The following is a 23,687-nucleotide window of genomic DNA, read 5'->3' on the forward strand; positions in this document are numbered from 1 at the left end:
TCTGCTAAGGGGACAGGACAACTTCACCGCATCAAAGGGACGATGGACGGGGCCATGTACCGTCAAATCTTGGGTGAGAACCTCCTTCCCTCAGCCAGGGCACTGAAAATGGGTCGTGGATGGGTATTCCAGCATGGCAATGACCCAAAACACACGGCCAAGGCAACAAAGGAGTGGCTCAAGAAGAAGCACATTAAGGTCCTGGAGTGGCCTAGCCAGTCTCCAGACCTTAATCCCATAGAAAATCTGTGGAGGGAGCTGAAGGTTCGAGTTGCCAAACGTCAGCCTCAAAACCTTAATGACTTGGAGAAGATCTGCAAAGAGGAGTGGGACAAAATCCCTCCTGAGATGTGTGCAAACCTGGTGGCCAACTACAAGAAACGTCTGACCTCTGTGATTGCCAACAAGGGTTTTGCCACCAAGTACTAAGTCATGTTTTGCAGAGGGGTCAAATACTTATTTCCCTCATTAAAATGCAAATAATTTTATAACATTTTTGACATGCGTTTTTCTGGATTTTTTTGTTGTTATTTTGTCTCGCACTGTTCAAATAAACTTACCATTAAAATGATAGACTGATAATTTCTTTGTCAGTGGGCAAACGTACAAAATCAGCAGGGGATCAAATACTTTTTTCCCTCACTGTAGATAGATAGATCTACACTGCACAGCATAGCACTACACTGTGTGACTCTCTCAATCTCTCTTTAGTCACTAGTAGGGTTGCAAAGGGTCGGAAAATTTCCAGGAATTTCAGGGATTTTTCCGGTAAATTTCAATGGAAAGTTAAGCCCGGGAATTTGGGGAATTTTGCTTAAATTCATTAAAAAAGTTAGCTTATAACAGTGAACCTTTTTTGTGGGATAGACATAAGGCCTAGGTCTTGTGGCATATTTTGGTTAAACTATCCCCAATTCAATGGAATTGCAACCCTCTGCATGCACAGTGCATTCTTCCATCACATTTACAGCTGATTCTCAAGATCTTGAACACAAATGAGATGCTATTGAGCCGACACTACTACGCTGTCTGATCCAAGGACTACATGTTTTCTGGTAAGTTTTGATTACAATACTTGGTGGGGTGAATATATTGTATATGACATACATGATTTTTTGTTAACTAGTAAGTAGTAGCCTACAGCAAAGTGTTCAAATAATTTCTAACTTTTTAATTTCTGCTAGTTAGGTTTTGCTACCATGTGGGTTTTAGCTTGCTTTAGCCTGCTTACTGAGGAGTGTTAATTCACCTGTTTCCGTATATGTTTCATTTTAAAACATGTATCTTACAAAGCAGTTGTTTAATCTAACTGCTTAGCTATTTATCTGTACATGGAATTGTATAATATTTTTTTACATTTTTTTTCTCTAATCATTACAGGAAAATGGCACGGGCACTATCTGATGTGTGTAGACATTTCACTGCAGCTAATGTAGAAGGAAAAGCTGTGTACATTTGCAAATACTGTTCCAAATCATATGTGAAGAATGCAACAAAGATGTAGAATCATCTGGCCAAGTGCATAAAGTTCCCTCAGCGCTCACAACAAGCAACCTCTGACAAAAGTCCCTCTACTTCTATTTGAGGTGAAAATTATGAATCAGACACCTTATCGATAGCAACAGCTCATGGTCCTCCTGGAATCAGAAGTTTTTTTGACTCAATGGAGGAACGTAGTCAGAGAAATACTGATGAATGTCTTGCTCGAGTTGTGTATGCAACTGCTTCACCTCTGATGCTCACAGGCAATGTGTATTGGAAGAGATTTCTGAATGTTCTTCGCCCAGCTGACACCCCTCCAACCAGACATGCTTTATCTACTCATTTGCTGGATGCAGAGTTCAACAGAGTTCAAGTGAAGGTCAAAGAAATCATAGAGAAAGCAGACTGTATTGCAATCATCTCTGATGGGTGGTCGAATGTTCGTGGGAAAGGAATAATTAACTACATCATCTCCACTCCTCAACCAGTATTCTACAAGAGCACAGACAGAAGGGACAACAGACACACCGGTCTCTACATTGCAGATGAGCTGAAGGCAGTCATCAATGTCCTTGGACCACAGAAGTTATTTGCACTGGTGACAGACAATGCTGCGAACATGAAGGCTGCTTGGTCTAAAGTGGAGTCCTACCCTCACATCACACCGATTGGCTGTGCTGCTCATGCATTGAATCTGCTCCTCAAGAACATCATGGCACTGAGAACAATGGATACACTCTACAAGAGAGCCAAGGAAATGGTTAGGTACGTGAAGGGTCATCGAGTTACAGCAGTAATCTACCTCACCAAGCAAAGTGAGAAGAATAAGAGCACCACATTGAAACTGCCCAGCAACATCCCTTGGGGTGGTGTTGTCATCATGTTTGACAGTCTCGGAGGGGAAGGAGTCCCTTCAAGAAATGGCCATATCACAGTCTGCCGATATGGACAGCCCCATCAAGAGGATCCTCCTGGATGATGTATTTTGGGAGAGAGTGGTAAGCAGCCTGAAACTCCTGAAACCTATAGCAGTAGCTATTGCACGGATTGAGGGAGACAATGCCATCCTGTCTGATGTTCAGACTCTGCTTGCAGATGTAAGAGAAGAAATCCGTACTGCCCTGCCCACTTCACTGTTGCTCCAAGCAGAGGAAACTGCAGTTATGAAATACATCAAAAAGCGTGAAGACTGATGCCTGAAGCCCATACATGCCGCATCATACATGTTGGACCCCAAGTATGCTGGCAAGAGCATCATGGCTGGTGCAGAGATGAACAAGGTCTATGGTGTCATCACTACCGTGTCTCGCCACCTTGGCCTGGATGAGGGCAAGTTCTTGGCAGTCTGGTGAAGTACAAGCATGGACTTTGGGATGGAGATGCAATATGGCAGTCGTGCCAACATATCTCATCAGCCACCTGGTGGAAGGGACTTTGTCGATCTGAGGCTCTTTCCCCTGTTGCCTCCATCATCCTCCAAATCCCACCAACATCAGCTGCCTCAGAGAGCAACTGGTCCTTGTTTGGGAACACACACACCAAAGCACGCAACAGGCTGACCAATACAAGGGTTGACAAATTGGTGGCCATCCTGGCAAATTTGAGGCTTTTTGAGCCTGACAATGAGCCATCCTCAACAAGGTTGGAAAGTGACAGTGAAGATGAGGCCTCAGAGTCTGATGTTCAAGAGGTGGACATTGAGGAGGTCCAGGGAGAAGACATGGAAGCCTGAGAGGAAGACAACCAAAGCTTTAGTTTCTAAACTATAATTTTACAGATGTATATTGAAAACGGTTTTGGGAGATGCGATGTATCATTGGGGATCATTCAATATTCCCTTTCTTTTGTTGTTCAGTGAAATCATCTCATGTGAAGAGACAACTCATTTAATTAAAGTTAAATTTGTAAAACAAATGTTTTATTTTTTTTCTATTGGAAGGATTAAATCATTTGCAATTATGTCTACTTATGATAAGGTAAAAGGTTTACAAATCTGTCTTCATATGATATGGTAAATATATCCAATACAAAAACATCTACATTTAAATGGTATTAACTACATTTAAACATCTATATTTAAATGGTATTAACTACAAATACCTAGGTGTCTGGTTAGACTGTAAACTCTACTTCCAGACTCACATTAAGCATCTCCAATCCGAAATTAAATCTAGAATCGGCTTCCTATTTCGCAACAAAGCCTCCTTCACTCACATACCCTCGTAAAACTGACTAGGCCCCAACACTCTACTCAGCAAACTGGATGTAGTCTATCACAGTGCCATCTGTTTTATCACCAAAGCCCCATATACTACCCACCACTGCGACCTCTATGCTCTCGTTGACTGGCCCTCACTACATATCCGTCACCAAACCCACTGGCTCCAGGTCATTTATAAGTCTTTGCTAGGTAAAGTCCCGCCTTACCTCAGCTCACTGGTCACCATAGCAACACCTACCCGTAGCACGCGCTCCAGCAGGTATATTACGCTGGTCATCTCTAAAGCCAACACTTCCTTTGGCCGCCTTTCCTTCCAGTTCTCTGCTGCCAATGACTGGAACGAATTGCAAAAATCACTGAAGCTTGAGTCTTATATCTCCCTCTCTAAATTTAAGCATCAGCTGTCAGAGCAGCTTACCGATCACTGTACCTGTACACAGCCAATCTGTAAATAGCACATCCGACTACCTCATTCCCATATTGTTACTTACCCTCTTGCTCTTTTGCACCCCAGTATCTCTACTTGCACATCATCATCTATCACTCCAGTATTAATTCTAAGTTGTAATTATGTTTTGCCTCTATGGCCTATTTATTGCCTTACCTCCCTACTCTTCTACATTTGCACACACTGTACATAGATTGTTCTGTTTTTCTTTTCATCCATAAGGTGTATTTTTATCTGTTTTTTAATCTGATTCTACTCTTTGCATCAGTTACCTGATGTGGAATTTAGTTCCATGTAGTCATGGCTCTATGTAGTGCGCCGCACATAGTCTGTTCTTGACTTGGGGATTGTGAAGAGACCTTTAGTGCCATGTCTTCTGGGCTATGCATGGCTGTGTGCTAGTAGTTAAAACAGACATTTCGGTACATTCAGCATGTCAATACTTATTATAAAAACAAGTAGTGATGAAGTCAATCTTTCCTCCACTTTGAGCCATGAGAGATTTACATGCATATTATTAATGTTAGCTCTCTGTGTACATTTAAGGGCCAACCATGCTGCCCTGATATGAGCCAATTGCAATTTTCAGAGGTCTCTCTTTGTGGCACCTGACCACACGACTGAACAGTAGTACAGGTGCGACAAAACTAGATCATGTAGGACCTGCCTTGTTGATAGTGTTGTTAAAAAAGCAGAGCAGCGCTTTATTATGGACAGACTACTCCCCATTTTAGCTATTGTTGTATCAACATGTTTTGACCATGACAGTTTACAATCTAGGGTTACTTCAAGCAGTTTAGTCACCTCAACTTGCTCAATTTCCAAATTATTTATTACAAGATTTAGTTGAGGTGTAGGGTTTAGTAAATTATTTGTCCCAAATACAAGTGCTTTTAGTTTGATAAATTTAGATCTAACTTATTCCTTGCCACCCATTCAGAAACTAACTGCAGCTCTTTGTTAAGTGTTGCAGTGATTTCACTCACTGTAGTAGCTGACATGTATAGTGTTAAGTCATCCTCATGCATAGACACACTTGCTTTACTATTTTATTAGTAAATATTGAAAAAAGTAAGGTGCTTAGACAGCTGCCTTGGGGAATTCCTGATTCTACCTGAATTATGTTGGAGAGGCTTCCATTAAAGAACACCCTATGTGTTCTGTTAGACAACTCTTTATCCACAATATAGCAGGGGGTGTAAAGTAGAGGTCGACCGATTATGATTTTTCACCGCCGATACCGATTATTGGAGGAACCAAAAAAAAGCCGATACCGATTAATCGGCCGGTTTATTTTTTTATTGTTATTATAAAAATAAAAAAAATTATGACAATTACAACAATACTGAATTAACACTTATTTTAACTTAATATAATGCATCAATAAAATCAATTTAGCCTCAAATAAATAATGAAACATGTTCAATTTGGTTTAAATAATGCAAAAACTAATTGTTGGAGAAGAAAGTAAAAGTGCAATATGTGCCATGTAAGAAAGATAACATTTAAGTTCCTTGCTCAGAACATGAGAACATATGAAAGCTGGTGGTTCCTTTTAACATGAGTCTTCAATATTCCCAGGTAAGAAGTTTTAGGTTGTAGTTATTATAGGAATTATAGGACTATTTCTCTCTATACCATTTGTATTTCATATACCTTCTACTATTGGATGTTCTTATAGGCACTTTAGTATTGCCAGTGTAACAGTATAGCTTCCGTCCCTCTCCTTGCTCCTACCTGGGCTCGAACCAGGAACACATCGATAACAGCCACCCTCGAAGCAGCGTTACCCATGCAGAGCAAGGGGAACAACTACTCCAAGTCTCAGAGCGAGTGACGTTTGAAACGCTATTAGCGCGCACCCGCTAATTAGCTAGCCATTTCACATCGGTTACACCAGCCTAATCTTGGGAGTTGATAGGCTTGAAGTCATAAACAGCGAAATACTTGAAGCATTGCGAAGAGCTGCTGGCAAAACGCACAAAAGTGCTGTTTGAATGAATGCTTATGAGCCTGCTGCTGCCTACCACCGCTCAGTCAGACTGCTCTATCAAATCATAGACTTAATTATAATATAATAACACAGAAATATGAGCCTTAGGTCATTAATATGGTCGAATCCGGAAACTATAATCTCGAAAACAAAACGTTTTTTCTTTCAGTGAAATACGGAACCGTTCCGTATTTTATCTAACGGGTGGCATCCCTAAGTCTAAATATTCCTGTTACATTGCACAACCTTCAATGTTATGTCATAATTACGTAAAATTCTGGCAAATTAGTTTGCAACGAGCCAGGCGGCCCAAACTGTTGCATATATCCTGACTCTGCTTGCAATGAACGCAAGAGAAGTGACACAATTTCACCTGGTTAATATTGCCTGCTAACCTGGATTTCTTTTAGCTAAATATGCCGGTTTAAAAATATATACTTCTGTGTTCTGATTTTAAGAAAGGCATTGATGTTTATGGTTAGGTACAGTTGTGCAACGATTGTGCTTTTTTCTCAAATGGGCTTTTGTGAAATCATCCACCGTTTGACGAAGTTGGCTGTCTTTGTTAGGAAGAAATAGTTTTCACACAATTCGCAACGAGCCAGGCGGCCCACACTGCTGCATATACCCTGACTCTGTTGCAAGAGGTGACACATTTTCCCTAGTTAAAACAAATTCATGTTAGCAGGCAATATTAACTAAATATGCACGTTTAAAAATATATACTTGTGTATTGATTTTAAGAAAGACATTGATGTTTATGGATAGGTACACGTTGGAGCAATGACAGTCCTTTTTCGTGAATGCGCACCGCATCGATTATATGCAACGCAGGACAGGCTAGATAAACTAGTAATGTATCTGGTCAAACATTTTTTTTCTCCAAAAGTTTACTTAGGCTTGGTATCAGGCTGATTGGTTGGCTATTTGAGCCAGTAAAGGGGGCTTTACTATTCTTGGGTAGCGGAATTACTTTGGCTTCTCTCCAGGCCTGAGGGCACACACTTTCTAGTAGGTTTAGATTGAAGATATGGCAAATAGGAGTGGCGATATCATCCGCTATTATACTTAGTGATTTTCCATCCAAGTTGTCAGATCCCTGTGGCTTGTCATTGATAGACAACAAAATTGTTTTACTTCTTCGGCGCTTACTTTACGGAATTCAAAATTACAGTGCTGGTCTTTCATAATTTGATCAGTTATACTTGGATGTGTAGATGTATGCTAGATCAGGGTTAGGTCAAGTCTATCAGATAGTGGACCAGACCCTTAGCTACTGTACTGTACTGCCTCTGCTCTTTTACCAATATACCAACCTGTCCATAGCATGTATGGGACTTGAGGTGGCAGACTGAAAGACATGCTGCTCTATGTGTTTGGTTCCATATTGCACAGGCAAATGGATCAATGGTTTAATGTGGAGTCAATTGTCCTCTGGTCATCAAAGATGTTTATCTTCAATTAAATACAGTGTTTAATGCACTGTGGGACCACTGATGTGACGAGTACTGTATGTCAGAGCACTCCCCATCTTCCAATGGGTAATGTTGTGTGTTTGACATCAGTACAAACCAAAGGCTGAATTCCTAGGGTGTGTGGAAGTGTGTGTTCTAGCCACGAGTTGTGTCTGTTTTAGCAGATTGAGCGTAGCGGCAGATAAGGGCTGATGTCTGCTAGTCTCCCTCCCTCTCTCCCCCACCACTCACCTCTGACAGGCTTGGTTTAGTGTGCGGTAGAGCGCTCCAGCCTCTTCAGGATATGACCTCATAAAACAGCGCAGAGTGAATGTAATGAACTCTCAGCCCATTTAACTGATCTGAGCATATTTGACATGTCTTCAGGGAGATGGAGACAGAGAGAGAAGGGGAGATGGAAGGAGGTGGGGTGGGAGGGCGGGATAAAGGAAACATTTCCATAATTGTGTTGGATTTGATCTTTTCCCCCTGCGCTGCTAGATATTTTTTATTTAGTTCCAAATAGAAATGCGCACACAAAGAGAGAGGGTATGTAGTAATCATATCAACAGGAATTAAATTCAAACTCTCTCTGTGATGTGTAGTGCTTGTGTTTCTGCAATACAAATGACCTTAGGTTCTCCCTCAATAGTCATTCCATTTCTGCTGAAGCAGTTGTTGGATGTTAGAATGAATGAAGTCCTGGAGTCCTGGCTGTGTTGTGTGATCTGGAGTGGACCGCAAAGAACATCAGAGGTGTGTATGAGTCAGTTAGTCAGTCAGTCTGTCTGTTTCCTGTTGTATTCTCTGAGGAAACTGGATGTTCACTCAGTTGTCTGGTGAAGTCACCATCCACTTGCTACTTACTATGTCCCCTCCACCCAATCTCAGTGTGGTGGGAATATGAATATAGATTGACTAGCCTTCTTATAAGGTCCTGACCTTGAGTGGCTTGTGTTTAGCTGGCCAGCACCCTGTGTTCTAGATGTTCTCTTTCTCTAATACACTGTGTTCCCTGTGAGATTGCCTTCTCTTCCCCTCCTCCCTCACACCCACCAGCCAGCCCCTGTTATGTGGCGAAGGAGGAGAGAGGATGGTTTTACATGAATCTCTGTCTGTCTGTCTGTCTGTCTGTCTGTCTGTCTGTCTGTCTGTCTGTCTGTCTGTCTGTCTGTCTGTCTGTCTGTCTGTCTGTCTGTCTGTCTGTCTGTCTGTATCTATCTTACCCTTTCTCTTTCTCTCTCCATTTCTCTTTCTCGCTCTCTCTTTCTCCCCTTCTCCCTCTCTTCTGGAAACTCCATACTGTCCAGCCAGTGAGCCACTAGGCCAGATCAATACTCACAGGGACAGGGCCAAACACTACAACAGTGATTCTCAAGGGGTGGGTCGCGGGTGTCTGAGTAAAAAAATGATAATACTCCAGTCTGAACTTAAACTTCTAGATGACTACAACCAAGTAGAAAGTAGTAAAAATGATGAAATAATTTAATCTCTGAACTATTTTTCTTCAATCCCCGTATTTTCAATATAGAGCTTTTAACCAGCGCTTTTAGAGCTTCATCAAGAATATGGGCAAAATTGAATTATTTGAAATTATTTCCATAGTTGCTACAGTTACTATCAATATAGCATTAAAAATAGTTTTTAAGATGGCATTTTGGCTTCTTTTTTTCACAATGCGAATATTGGGTGGTGACTGAGAACCTGGTTTAATTTGGGACACGACAAAACTTGTTGACAACCACTGCACTACAGTAATGAGCACAACTGGAAGTAATGATCCCCAACCATTCTCCGTTTATTCTTCCTTCTCTTGTTAATTATTATCCTAATCTGTGAGGGGGTTGTCCACTCTTTGGTATCTAGCCCGGATTACTGTAAAAAGTACTTTGTGACAACTGCTACTGCAAAAAGGCTTTATTTACATGTGATTGATACCTGGGGCGGCAGGTAGCCTAGTGGTTAGAGCGTTGGACAAGTAACCGGAAGGTTGCAAGATTGAATCCCTGAGCTGACAAGGTAAAAATCTGCCCTTAACAAGGCAATTAACCCACTGTTCCTAGGTTGTCATTGAAAATAAGAATTTGTTCTTAACTGACTTGCCTAGTTAAAATAAAATACAGTGTAGGTCTCTGCTTGGTTTGAATACTGTCGGCGCTATCTATCACTCCCTATCCTGTTCATCCTCTACCTCGTTGTGAATCAGTACTTCATACAGCCCTGTTTATAGGCTCTGAGAGGCCCGGGCATGCCAGTGATGGGCTGCTGTATGTCTCTGGAAGTGTTGGGGAAAGGTCACATTATTAACGCTGGGATGGAGGGGTGATAGGTGGAAGGAAATGGATGAAAGGATGTGGGGGGTAATAAATCAGAGAGTGGTTCTAATGGTGGGGGATGGATGTATGCAGTAGGATGGGGGAATTTATTCTGATGTAACACAGCCTCTGTAGTGAGACTGACTGTGTGTATCTCTCTCTTTCTCTCTCTCCCTCCCTCCAGTCATCCTGAGTCCGTTTGGTCTGAACGGGACTCTGACGGGTCAGTCGTTCAAGCTGTCAGACCCTCCCACCCAGAAACTGATTGAGGAGTGGAACCAGTTCTATCCCATCAGCCCCAGCTCTAAAGACAAGGACAAGCACGGCTCGCCATCGGAGGACAAGATGGAGGACATGGACTGGGAGGACGACTCCCTGGCTGCTGTGGAGGTCCTTGTCGGTAAGACACTCCTAAACAGAACAGTCTCCCCTAAAAGTATGCTAAATGGCAGGGAAGAAAGGATGGGGGTTCAATTCCCTCAGGGATCACATACAAAAAATGTATTCAGATTTGATGACCCAGGTAGCTAACCGGGAGTGTATGTCTGTCTCTCGGTCCAGGTGGTGTGAGGATGGTGTACCCAGCCTGCCTGGTACTGGTGCCCCAGTCTGACATCCCGGCTGTTGCCCCCCAGGGGTCCTCCCACTGCACCACCGTCTACTCGGGTGGCCACCAAGTGCCTGCATCCCAACGAGACCCCGCCATCTCGTCGGTCACCCTCACGCCCCCCACATCACCCGAGGAGGCCCAGACAGGTACAATAAGCAAGTATTTACAAACCTATGGATGTTTATTTAAATGACAGTCTGTATAGTATAGATTATGTTAAAAAGAGTTACCATATCAATTAGACAATATTAAAATGTGTCTGGAGAGTTGGTGTGACACCTGTATGTTCCCCTTATATAGTGTGTAGTGGACAAGAGGGGTCTTGTCAAAGCTGGTTATTGTAGGACAATATACATTGCTCAAAAAAATAAAGGGAACACTTAAACAACACATCCTAGATCTGAATGAAAGAAATAATCTTATTAAATACTTTTTTCTTTACATAGTTGAATGTGCTGACAACAAAATCACACAAAAATAATCAATGGAAATCCAATTTATCAACCCATGGAGGTCTGGATTTGGAGTCACACTCAAAATTAAAGTGGAAAACCACACTACAGGCTGATCCAACTTTGATGTAATGTCCTTAAAACAAGTCAAAATGAGGCTCAGTAGTGTGTGTGGCCTCCACGTGCCTGTATGACCTCCCTACAACGCCTGGGCATGCTCCTGATGAGGTGGCGGATGGTCTCCTGAGGGATCTCCTCCCAGACCTGGACTAAAGCATCCACCTTTTCCTGGACAGTCTGTGGTGCAACGTGGCGTTGGTGGATGGAGCGAGACATGATGTCCCAGATGTGCTCAATTGGATTCAGGTCTGGGGAACGGGCGGGCCAGTCCATAGCATCAATGCCTTCCTCTTGCAGAAACTGCTGACACACTCCAGCCACATGAGGTCTAGCATTGTCTTGCATTAGGAGGAACCCAGGGCCAACCGCACCAGCATATGGTCTCACAAGGGGTCTGAGGATCTCATCTCGGTACCTAATGGCAGTCAGGCTACCTCTGGCGAGCACATGGAGGCCGCTGTGCGGCCCCCCAAAGAAATGCCACCCCACCATGACTGACCCACCGCCAAACCGGTCATGCTGGAGGATGTTGCACGGCGTCTCCAGACTCTGTCATGTCTGTCACGTGCTCAGTGTGAACCTGCTTTCATCTGTGAAGAGCACCGGGCGCCAGTGGCGAATTTGCCAATCTTGGTGTTCTCTGGCAAATGCCAAACGTCCTGCACGGTGTTGGGCTGTAAACACAACCCCCACCTGTGGACGTCGGGCCCTTATACCACCCTCATGGAGTCTGTTTCTGACTGTTTTAGCAGACACATGCACATTTGTGGCCTGCTGGAGGTCATTTTGCAGGGCTCTGGCAGTGCTCCTCCTGCTCCTCCTTGCACAAAGGTGGAGGTAGCGGTCCTGCTGCTGGGTTGTTGCCCTCCTACGGCCTCCTCCATGTCTCCTGATCTACTGGCCTGTCTCCTGGTAGCGCCTCCATGCTCTGGACACTACACTGACAGACACAGCAAACCTTCTTGCCACAGCTCGCATTGATGTGCCACCCTGGATGAGCTGCACTACCTGAGCCACTTGTGTGGGTTGTAGACTCCGTTTCATGCTACCACTAGAGTGAAAGCACCGCCAGCATTCAAAAGTGACCAAAACATCAGCCAGGAAGCATAGGAACTGAGAAGTGGTCTGTGGTCACCACCTGCTGAACCACTCCTTTATTGGGGGTGTCTTGCTTATTGCCTATAATTTCCACCTGTTGTCTATTCCATTTGCACAACAGCATGTGAAATGTATTGTCAATCAGTGTTGCTTCCTAAGTAGACAGTTTGATTTCACAGAAGTGTGATTGACTTGGAGTTACATTGTGTTGTTTAAGTGTTCCCTTTATTTTTTTGAGCAGTATATATTGTCACTTGTGGTTCGGTGAGACGATTCAGAACCTCTCCCTTCCCACCTCCTCTTTCCTCCAGTGGTCTCCCAGTCGGCTCAGAAGTGGGTGAAGATGTCGTCGGCTGTGGATGGCGTCAGTGTGGACAGCACCAGTCACCACGAGGGGAAGATCCCTCGCAGGCTAGCCAGCCAGGTGGTGGAGAGGGTCTGGCAGGAGTGCAATATCAACAGAGCTCAGAACAAGTACGTCTGTCTCATACACACTCTCTCAACAAAGTCCTAGAACCAGTACAATTGCGCACACAAACACATGCTCACACACACTGTCAACGAGCACAGGCTCACACACAGCTGACAGGAAAGCTATATCTACACCTCACACACATGCATTCACACACATACACGTTTACCCTATCATAGACACACTCAACAGAGCCTAGAGCAGTGATCATCAACTAGATTCAGCCGCGGGATGATTTTTTTCTTGAGCGGATGATCAGGGGGCCAAAACATCATTACAAATCATTTGTAGACTGCAAATTGACCTCAAGAAGCCCAAACATATATAATATTATACGTTGGAACATATTTCCAAAATGAAAATCACTTGGAGCTGATTTGCTGGTATTTTTACAGTATTTTATGTCCAAAATAAAAATATTAAATATAATTATTATTTTTTGCCTCAGAAAACTGTGGGGCAAATTGGGCCTGTGGGCCGTCAGTTAAGGAATCCTGTGTGAAGGAAAATGTTATGTTTGTGCTTTTCTAATAACCAATTTGACTGAGCTCATGCAAGTGACTGATTGATCGTCACCTGGGAGGAATCCTCACTATCTGTATAAGCAATTTGGCAGTATGCCCAGAACATTGTTTTGAGAACCGAAATGGGTGTCTGTAACGGTCGTCGTAGGAAGTGGACCAAGGCGCAGCGGGTTGAGTGCTCATTTTAACTTTATTTAGAACACTGACGAAACAAAACAAGAAAACGAACGGACGACAAACAGTAATGCAGGCTATACACAGCTATGCACAAACAACCTCCCACAATTCCCATAACAAACACACCCCTATACATAGGACCTTCAATCAGAGGCAACGAGGAACAGCTGCCTCCAATTGAAGGCCCAATCCCAATTAACTAAACATAGAAATAGATAGACTAGACTGAACATAGAAATACACTAACATAGAACATAGACCAAAACCCCGGAATACTCTAAACAAACACCCCTCTACAAAACACATATACCAACAAACCCCGAACCACATAAAACAAACACCCCCTGCCACGTCCTGACCAAACTATAATAACAAATAACCCCTTTACTGGTCAGGACGTGACAGTGTCTCAGTTTCAAGGTCTCAGCTTGGAGAAAAGAAGCCTTGAGGTGTTGGTCACATGCATGAACCAAACGTTAACGATGAATTAATTATGAATAATGAATAAGCTAAATCCTCCAAGTATAACTTGTCTGTGTAAGCAGTATATAAGAACTAACGGGACTGCCCCGGCAGAGCTCCCGATCGACGTGTACTATGGTGCATTAAGTTTGTTGGATCCTCTCCCGCTTCCTGATAATAAAGAATGATTAATTTAATATTGACTTCAGGTGTCCCTGATGGTAATTTCCAGGACACCTGGCCTAGAGTATATATACAGTATCTACCTCAACACGTATACACTCATCATTTGCCAAATAGGTCTGTCAAATAACAGGCACACGCCACTGACATGAAATAGTTAATAAACCCTTAATGTTGACACTTCGTTTACCTAATTAATATTTTTCAGAAGTAGACAATAGTAACTAAGAAAAATAATGTGTTGTGTGTGTTTCTCCAGGCGTAAGTTCTCAGCGACAGCCAATGGGACCTGTGAGGAGGAGCTGATGGAGAAAGTAGGAACCTGGGACTTTGTAGAGTCAGCACAGAGGTCACACTGCAACTGCTCCAGGTGAACAATGCAGTTTGTTTGTTTGTATCTCTGGTTAGGGACCTGCGCCCTAAGCCTTCTGTAATGGGATATACTTTTAGTTTAAAAGTTTGCCTTTTAAGGGAAGTTGACTCATTTTCATTGGAATCTTACTCAACAAAACAACGTTCAACACTTCAGTCTAAAATGTGAGATGCATTTTAATGTCAATACGTACAGTACCAATCTAAAGTTTGGACACACCTACTCATTCCAGGGTTTTTCTTTATTTTTTACTATTTTCTACATTGTAGAATAATAGTGAAGACATCAAACTATGAAATAACACATATGGAATCACGGAGAGAATGCCAAAATATTTGTAACACTTTTTTGGTATCTACATGATTCCATATGTGTTAGTTCATAGTTGTGATGTCTTCACTATTATTCTTCAATGTAGAAAATAGTATAAATAAAGAAAAACCCTTGAGTGAGTAGCTGTGTCCAAACTTTTGATTGGTACTGTGTGACATTCATCTATATTCCTCTGTTAAGTGACAACCCTGCCAGGGTTCAAGCTTGTATTTTATTTTGGTGGCTCAGACAGTGTATTCTCTTGGTGGGGCTAAAGCTGTTGTTCTTCACCAGAGACAGTGTCCCCCCCCCAAATGGCACCCTATTCCCTACATGGTGCACTACTTTGAACAGAGCCATGGTCCCTAGTCAAAAGTAGTGCACTATGTAGGGAATAGGGTGTCATTTGGGACACAGTTGCAGACACCCAGGGGCCAGTCTGACCTCTAGAAGGCCTGTTTAGGGAGATGTCTGCTCTAAAAGGGAGAGAGTGTCTGTAGAGCCTAATGTTGACAAATTATCTGCTGCGTCTAGTTAATGTGTGGATGCGAGGTTGACTGTGGCCAGGCTGTTTCTGTTGGGGTTGGAACTCAGACAGTCCGACATTATCACAGCCCTGTGCCTGTGTGTGTCCGGGCATGTGTTCTCTCTGAAGGGAAAGGCTGCAGTCAGCATGTCCCACTGCTGTCTCCTGGCACAGACGTGCACACACACAGCCGCAAAAGCACACGTCACGCTGCAGCTCGCACAGAAATAGATGCTTGACACTCTGCACTTTTATGCTGTTTCTCTGGGCGTTTGCTTTGTGTGTTTCTGCTTTAAGAGCACTTTCACAATAGATCGGGGGAGCGCCTTGCTCCGCACTGGTGGTGTTAGTGCAGGCAGGCCTTGTACAGGAGGTGAGGACAGAGCTGGGGGAAGTCTGTTATTACTGGTGGTGTTAGCGCAGGCAGGCTGTGTACAGGAGGTGAGGACAGAGCTGGGGGAAGTCTGTTATTACTGGTGGTGTTAGCGCAGGCAGGCTGTGTACAGGAGGTGAGGACAGAGCTGAGGGAAGTCTGTTATTACTGGTGGTGTTAGCGCAGGCAGGCTGTGTACAGGAGGTGAGGACAGAGCTGGGGGAAGTCTGTTATTACTGGTGGTGTTAGCGCAGGCAGGCTGTGTACAGGAGGTGAGGACAGAGCTGGGGGAAGTCTGTTATTACTGGTGGTGTTAGGGCAGGCAGGCTGTGTACAGGAGGTGAGGACAGAGCTGAGGGAAGTCTGTTATTACTGGTGGTGTTAGGGCAGGCTGTGTACAGGAGGTGAGGACAGAGCTGGGGGAAGTCTGTTATTACTGGTGGTGTTAGGGCAGGCAGGCTGTGTACAGGAGGTGAGGACAGAGCTGGGGGAAGTCTGTTATTACTGGTGGTGTTAGGGCAGGCTGTGTACAGGAGGTGAGGATAGAGCTGGGGGAAGTCTGTTATTACTGGTGGTGTTAGCGCGGCAGGCTGTGTACAGGAGGTGAGGATAGAGCTGGGGGAAGTCTGTTATTACTGGTGGTGTTAGGGCAGGCTGTGTACAGGAGGTGAGGACAGAGCTGGGGGAAGTCTGTTATTACTGGTGGTGTTAGCGCAGGCAGGCTGTGTACAGGAGGTGAGGACAGAGCTGGGGGAAGTCTGTTATTACTGGTGGTGTTAGCGCAGGCAGGCTGTGTACAGGAGGTGAGGACAGAGCTGGGGGAAGTCTGTTATTACTGGTGGTGTTAGGGCAGGCTGTGTACAGGAGGTGAGGACAGAGCTGGGGAAGTATGTTATTACTGGTGGTGTTAGGGCAGGCTGTGTACAGGAGGTGAGGACAGAGCTGGGGAAGTATGTTATTACTGGTGGTGTTAGGGCAGGCAGGCTGTGTACAAGAGGTGAGGACAGAGCTGGGGGAAGTCTGTTGGAGGGAACCCAGCATATGGGAGGTAACATTGAAATGGAGTCCCCGTGTGTGCGGCACAATGGTGAGTGTTTGTGTAAAGCCTGTTTTAGCATGAGAAACACTATTGAGGACTCAACTGGGTGGGACTTCCTATGGGTTAAGGAAAAATCACAAAACCAGGTCATCAGGAGGGATCAGCCAATTAATTATACTCGTGAGCAAACATTCCATAACTGCAGATGGCAAGAAATTGCCAATCTTGGCTTTATGCACCCCTTCAGTTTGTTTACTAACTCATAGAAGTAGTAGAAGAAGAACATTGACTACTTCAAAATGGAGGTAGCCTCAATGGCGCTGCCCATGCTCGCAAAGACGCCATAATGAGACAGATACAAAGATGAGTCATCTATCTAAGTCTATGGTGTTTACCCACTCCATGTGTTGTTTTTGCTGCGACTTGCCTACTCTCTGCCTGCCGACAGTTAAGCAGTTCCATTCTTATCCTTCCAGGTAGTGGGAAGGACAATACATCCCTCCCTCCCACCATAAAAGAGGGAGAGCTTAGCTTAGCCGTCAACATGCTGGCTGCTTCACGACAACAAGAGCTGCCTGCAGTTACCATGCTGACATACTAACGGCCAAATAACAACACCCATCCCCAGCTGACCTGACCCTGAGTAGACCCCAAGCACCCCTCCCCCCACAGCCACTTGTCAGTATCAGAGTCTGGCTTTGGACTTGTTGCTCCTCGGGCCCCTTACAGTTAAATGAGAGGTGAACAATACTGGTTCTAACTTAGTGGCTGGCTCTCCCCTGGCCTAGTCTGGGGAAAGTGTGTGTGTGTGTGTGTGTGTGTGTGTGTGTGTGTGTGTGTGTGTGTGTGTGTGTGTGTGTGTGTGTGTGTGTGTGTGTGTGTGTGTGTGTGTGTGTGTGTGTGTGTGTGTGTGTGTGTGTGTGTGTGTGTGTGTGTGTGTGTGTCGTAGGGGCAGTGAGGGCCGGGGACCACCACAACATGTTCCAGGCCATTTAAACCCAACAAGAAACAGGCCTCCCTCCCACCTGGGTCATGTTCAGAAGGGTTTCACTTCGTTTTCTCCCCAATGAACTCAGCAATGGGGGAATGCTCTATTCTAGATGAAGTGCATGGTTTTGGTTAGAGAATAATAGAGTGCAGAATAATAACATCAGTTTATGTTTGTAAGAGTAGCATCAGCATGACATGAGAAGTTTATTAGATTTGAGAGGGACTCATTTGTTCACTTAATTGATTCCGTGCTTTTCAATTGCTACTCGGTTCTCACAGATTCAGCTTTATTCAATTTGTTGTTGGTTATTGATTGCACTAGATTAGTGTTGCTGCTCAACGCTCGTTATTGAGCTAATGAATGTTCACGAATGCTAACAAATTATATTATTGTTAGTTTATTTATGCTTCCTCTTCCTCTGTGTCCTCCTAGGCATAAATCTTTGAAGCAGCGAGGTGGGAGCATCCCCGGCCAGCCCCAGTCAACAGGCCAGCCCACCCACACCCAGCCACCCACCAAGCACAAGGCTGGGGGCGACAAGCCCGAGAAGGGCGACAAGCAGACCAAGAGGCCGCAGACGCCCTTCCACCACCGCAGCACCACCTGCGACGATGTTACCAAGGAGACGGAGGTGGCGGCGGGCCAGCGGCTAGCCATGAGGGTCCAGCAAGCGGGGGGTGGTTTCTCCGGCCTCCGCCCCTCTGACAGTGTCACCAAGCCCCCCCAGCTGCATGGTGGAGGGGTGGGTAGCGGCGGCTCTTCCTCAGAGATGACTGGTTCCCCCCAGCCCCCTCCCCTCAGCCCCCACCCCTGTGAGCGCGACCGAGGAGAGGAGACGGGGAACGGCTCGATGAAGAACCCCTCAACCCCCCACAGTCAACACTTCTACCAGCCGCCCCCAGAGCCCTGCCTGGTGGGGCAGAAGGGTGGCGAGGGGGAACCCCGGAGGCTAGATGGCCTGGCCCTGCACTTCCACCACCCCCACACGTCTTACCCCTCAGAGCCCCTGGAACCCACCATGTATGTAGGCTCTGCTGTAAACCTGGAGGAGGACGGCTCCCCTGCGCCATGGAGGTTCTTCAACCTACCCAGGAGGAAAGAGGCCGAGATACCCACGCCAATGCTGCCTGGGGACAAGCTGAGGGACAGGGAAAGAGACGAGGCCTCGGGAGGACAGGAGGTGGTTTCTGTCACAGAGTGAGTGTATCTCCTCATTCATTCATTCATTCATTCATTCATTCATTCATTCATTCATTCATTCATTCACCATCCATCCTTATCTCCCCATTGAACAGCCACTATTGCCCATAGAGGGTGCTAGATGCCCCCAGCCATTTACTGACTCACTGGTCAGGCATCCAACCCTGACTCCCACTACCCATCCACTACCCAATCATCCCTTTTGGTACACAGACAGACAGGCCCCTTTTTAAGGATTTCCAACATTCTACAAAAAAAGTGTTTTGAAAGAGCACAACCAGGCCTCTCCCCCTTCCCTCCCCTCCCTTCCCCCTCGCCGCCCGTGCCTCAGAATGTTCTGAATGTTTGGTGGCGCTGAGCGCATACGGCACGTTACAATCTCGCTATGTGCCCTTTTGACATCATACATCACTAATGTGCATGGCCAGCACTGCAGCACAGACTGGAGAGAGCTTATTGAACCCCCTCAACACACACACACGGTCCCTCTATTACAACTCCCCCTTCTTCCTTCCTCGCCACCCTGAACATGTGAAGGACAGTGGCTTCCTTGAAACCTTGATGTCAGAGCAGAGGTGTCGCTTCACTGAGAGAGAGACATAGTAAGAGAGAGAGAGAGAGAGAAGTGGACTCGAGGGAGCAGAGCGAGAGGGATGGAAGAGAGAGAGATGGAGAGAGAGGGTGAGCTGGACTAAGGGATAGGGGGAGGATGGTCCGGAGAGCAGGCAGGTCGGGCCGAGCAGTGGTGGTCTTGGGAAGTATCTGAGGGGTTATGCATTTCAGGGATGGCTGATGGACAGTGCTGTGGACAGGGCTGTGGGCAGGGCTAAGGACAGCAGGGCTAATCTGGTGAGGAGAAAGGGAGGGAAAGGATGGAGGGAGAGAGAGAGAGGGAGTAATCCTGGCGGCAGGGACATAGCTTTGAATGGATGCTAATCTCTGGCTTGGGCCACTGCGCACTGTCACCTCACATCACAGCCGAGCCGGAGAGAGGGAGGAGGGAGCGAGAGAGAGGACCTACATGAGCTGGCTCACTCCCCATTGGTCACTCCCCCTCCCTTCCCCCCCTTAGAGGGGCTGGCAGGGCTCACTGTCTGGTAGCATCTGAACAACCACAACATCAACAACTAGAACACAGACACATGAAACACAATGATTCACGGATTACATTGAAAAAGAGACATGCATTGCTTTACCTCCCCACATGAATGTTGATGGATTACTATTGATAGCTTGCACTCTGTGGCATTGCCTGACCTAATAAATCGCCCCCTGTCCCCGTCCACACCCAGACTGATGGCCACTTCCAAGCGGCCTCTGAAGGTGTCTGAGGAGCGCGTGCAGATGTACCTCCAGCGGAGGAACCAGTACCTGGCCGCCGCCATTACCGACGACGATGACCACGAGCCTGAGGTGGACCCCTACGCCTTCGAGGACGGGGACGTCAAGTTCTCCTTTTCCGACAAGAAGGACAAGACGGGCGGCGAGCGCCAGCCCGGGAAGAAACACAAGGTAGGGCTAAAGTTACAACTTCATCAACTGGAGCGGCTGAGGCAAATCCTTTTCTCCCATCGCTGTTGCTGCTGCCGCCAACATGCCACTGTTGGTGACCGCCTTTAGTCTCAGGCAGCAGGAAGGGTTCGGTTAAGGGTCACAAGATAAGCGATCCTGCACTGTAAATGTCTCGCTAGCTAGACTCCGCTTTTTCCCACCCAAATCTACTGCGCAGGAAGCCAGCTCCAACTCACATTGTTATCCCAGCAGAGGGGTGCCAAAATAGTTTGGTGCCTCTCTAATTTCCTCCCTCTCGTTTAGTTTAGTTTGTGTCTTCCCTATCTGCTCCCTCTCTCACTCTGATTCTCCTCCCCTGCCATGTGGGCTCAGGATGTTTTCTTAATATTGTCTCTTTCTGTTTTCAAACCTAGACCACCTGTTAGCTGTGGAAGCTCCCCCAGCACTAGAGAGAGAGCAGGGGGGGAGTGTGTGGGTGTGGGAATGGGAATGGGAGAGGGCTGCCTGTCACCCTGTCTGCTTGTCTGTGAGGCATGGAGGAGGGGGAGGGAGGCACTGTGCTGGCTGTGGCTTAAACAGGCCAAATCAACCTGGCTTACTGAAGTGTGCACGTTTAAAATAGCTTTTTTTGTATTTTGTTTTATTTCACAAGGGCTGCTGAGCTTTTTTTCTCTCCCTCAAGTTAGTGTGTGTGTGTGGTACTGTACTGTGTGTGTGTGTGTGTGTGTGTGTGTGGTACTGTACTGTGTGTGTGTGTGTGTGTGTGTGTGTGTGTGTGGTACTGTACTGTGTGTGTGTGTGTGTGTGTGTGTGTGTGTGTGTGTGTGTGTGTGTGTGTGTGTGTGTGTGCGTGCACATGTGTGCGTGTGTGTGTGTGTGGGGGGGGGGGTACTGTACTGTGTGTGTGTGTGGTAGTGTACTGTGTGTGTGTGGTAGTGTACTGTGTGTGTGGTACTGTGTGTGTGGTACTGTGTGTGTGTGTGGTGGTGTGTGTGTGTGTGTGTGTGTGTGTGTGTGTGTGTGTGTGTGTGTGTGTGTGTGTGTGTGTGTGTGTGTGTGTGTGTGTGTGTGTGTGTGTGTGTGTGTGTGTGTGTGTGTGGTACTGTACTGTGTGTACTGTTACTGCTGTGCTGCTTCTGATACAGGAGGTCCCCCAGTGGCCACTATGTGCAGAGGAGCCCTTCCACAATCTGCTGAGCACTTGGGCTGTGTGTGTGTTAGCTCAGCTATACATCTTTCCCTCTTGGTCCTGCTTCACTCTGCATTGATGACGCTGCAAAGCGACGGCCTATGTTTTGTGCACTTTTATGTGTGTGTTCATGAGTGGGTGCGTGCCATAGACTCTCTCGGCATTGCCAAATTGGCTTCTGTCCCATCCCGCTGAGTTGTGTGTGTGCAGGAGGTTGGCATGCTGTCAAAGCTCCAAACGTGTTCCAGTTACACCACTAGAAACAATGTTCCCTCAAATTTATTCCTGCTTAACGCAAAATTGAACATTGTGAAAATGATGTTCAACTTCCGGCGCGTGTTTACTGGGAACACTGAGGCTTTACCCGCTTTAAGTTACAGTTTTAACATGGGCCAAGAAGGCTAGAGTGGCTATTTGATCATAATGTAGGCCTACCAGAGTGGTCTACCATAAAAGAAAATGGAGAAAATGCATCCCATAACATTTTAAATGAAAATGGTGGTTCTTTCATTCAGCCTACAGTAGCAGCCAATGTGTGGTGTTCAATGTAGGCCTACATTCCATGAGACTTTTGAAATAACATGCAGGGCTTGACATGAATCTGTTTATCCACTTATCCTTCAGACAAGGAGATGACTGAAAATGTTGTGTTGTTTGATGCAAGAAACCACTTTACAAAATAAAATGTATTATTAATCAGACAAATTATGCTTCCCTTTGCCTTTTGGCTACTTAGCTCATTCAAGCCTGTTTCAAAATACAACACTGCCCCTTTAAGGCATAAAAAGGCTATTTACCTGATCTTTGCTTTTCAAAGATGGCTAGAAATGCACACGTTTTGTCCCCTTTAGGAAGCAACCACTCCTACATTGCTGACTACAAATGAGCTATAACTAGGCTAATAACTCACTAACTTGCAAAGGATATGAACAAACAAAAAACAAGCGCATAATAATCACGACCGCTCATGCTGTAAAACAGTCCAGTTCGGAGTGAATGGTGCAAATCCATATATGGCAATGGTCTATTTGCATATAGGCCTACTGCAGCTCTGATTGGTTATGGCGCACCGATCTGTGTAGAGTATGGGCCTGAGTCGTGCCTGTCAATGCAATAGAATCCTACTCCGATGCGCTCTGCCTACAACACAATCTCTTACATCATTAGTTTTACATTCTTAAGTCTTGCATAGTTCCTTTTGTTTCGCTATGTTGCATTGAAAGTAGCTAATACTGCGTTGATTCGATCCCAATTCCCAGAGTAAAGGGAAACGTTGATAATGTTCACTCTAGAACTGGGAGCGGCAGGTAGCCTAGGGGTTAGAGCGTTGGGCCGAAAGGTTGCTACATCGAAACCCCGAACTGACAAGGTAAAAATCTGTCGTTCTGCCCCTGAACAAGGCACTTAACCCACTGTTCCTAGGCCATCATTGTAAATAAGAATTTGTTCTTAACGGACTTGCCTAGTTAAATAAAGGTTCAATTAAAAATGTAAAACTCTAGAAAGTTGAGTGAAATTAAATCTCGTGCTTCTCTGCGCGGGGTGATATTTCTTCTCTTCTGTGCGGCAACCCCGGGGGAGCTGCGCACCAGCGCACACATGCAGCTTAGAGGGAACATTGACTAGAAACCCCTGCCAATGAAACAAAACAGTACACTCACTTAGCAGTGGAGCTGGGCGTACAGTAGCAGCAGAGAAAACAGGAAAGGGTAGTCTCTGGTAGGGCTGTACTGTGGGGCACCATATGAACATCACACTGACTGGCTGGTCTAAGGTCGAAACCAGTGGTTCTCAACTGGTTTTGCCATCGGGACCCAAATTCAACCAGGTTTTCTCAGGGCGACCCAATATTCACATTGCGAAAAAAAAGAATCACCAAAATGCAATCTGGAAAACTATTTTTAATGCTATACTGATTGTAAATGTATCAATTATATGACAAGGGAACAACATTCCCACCTTTCATTGTCACTTCTTACATTTTGCCCATATTCTTAATGGAAAATGTTAATAAACTCTGGTTTGAGCCCACAAAATCAACACAATTATTGCTGCTAATAGCTCTATATTGAAAACACTGTGATTGAAGAGAAATTGTTCGGAGATTAAATGATTTAAAATTGTAAGATCATTATTACTTCTACACACTTTGTAACTGGTT

General features: G+C 45.5%; 1 protein-coding gene across 1 annotated transcript in view; it reads left to right on the forward strand.

Annotated features, from left to right (window-relative positions):
- Positions 1–23,687, forward strand: part of med13a (mediator complex subunit 13a) — a 120,294-nt gene that overhangs the window by 71,238 nt on the left and 25,369 nt on the right. Inside the window, exons 5-10 of the mRNA XM_014137886.3 lie at positions 10,098–10,313; positions 10,475–10,669; positions 12,505–12,667; positions 14,271–14,381; positions 18,058–18,822; positions 20,118–20,337. Of these exons, the coding sequence (XP_013993361.3) occupies positions 10,098–10,313; positions 10,475–10,669; positions 12,505–12,667; positions 14,271–14,381; positions 18,058–18,822; positions 20,118–20,337 (1,670 nt within the window). The remainder of the gene's footprint in view (positions 1–10,097; positions 10,314–10,474; positions 10,670–12,504; positions 12,668–14,270; positions 14,382–18,057; positions 18,823–20,117; positions 20,338–23,687) is intronic.

Source organism: Salmo salar, chromosome 13 (genome assembly GCF_965601325.2).
Source record: "Salmo salar chromosome 13, fSalSal1, whole genome shotgun sequence".
NCBI lineage: Eukaryota > Metazoa > Chordata > Actinopteri > Salmoniformes > Salmonidae > Salmo > Salmo salar.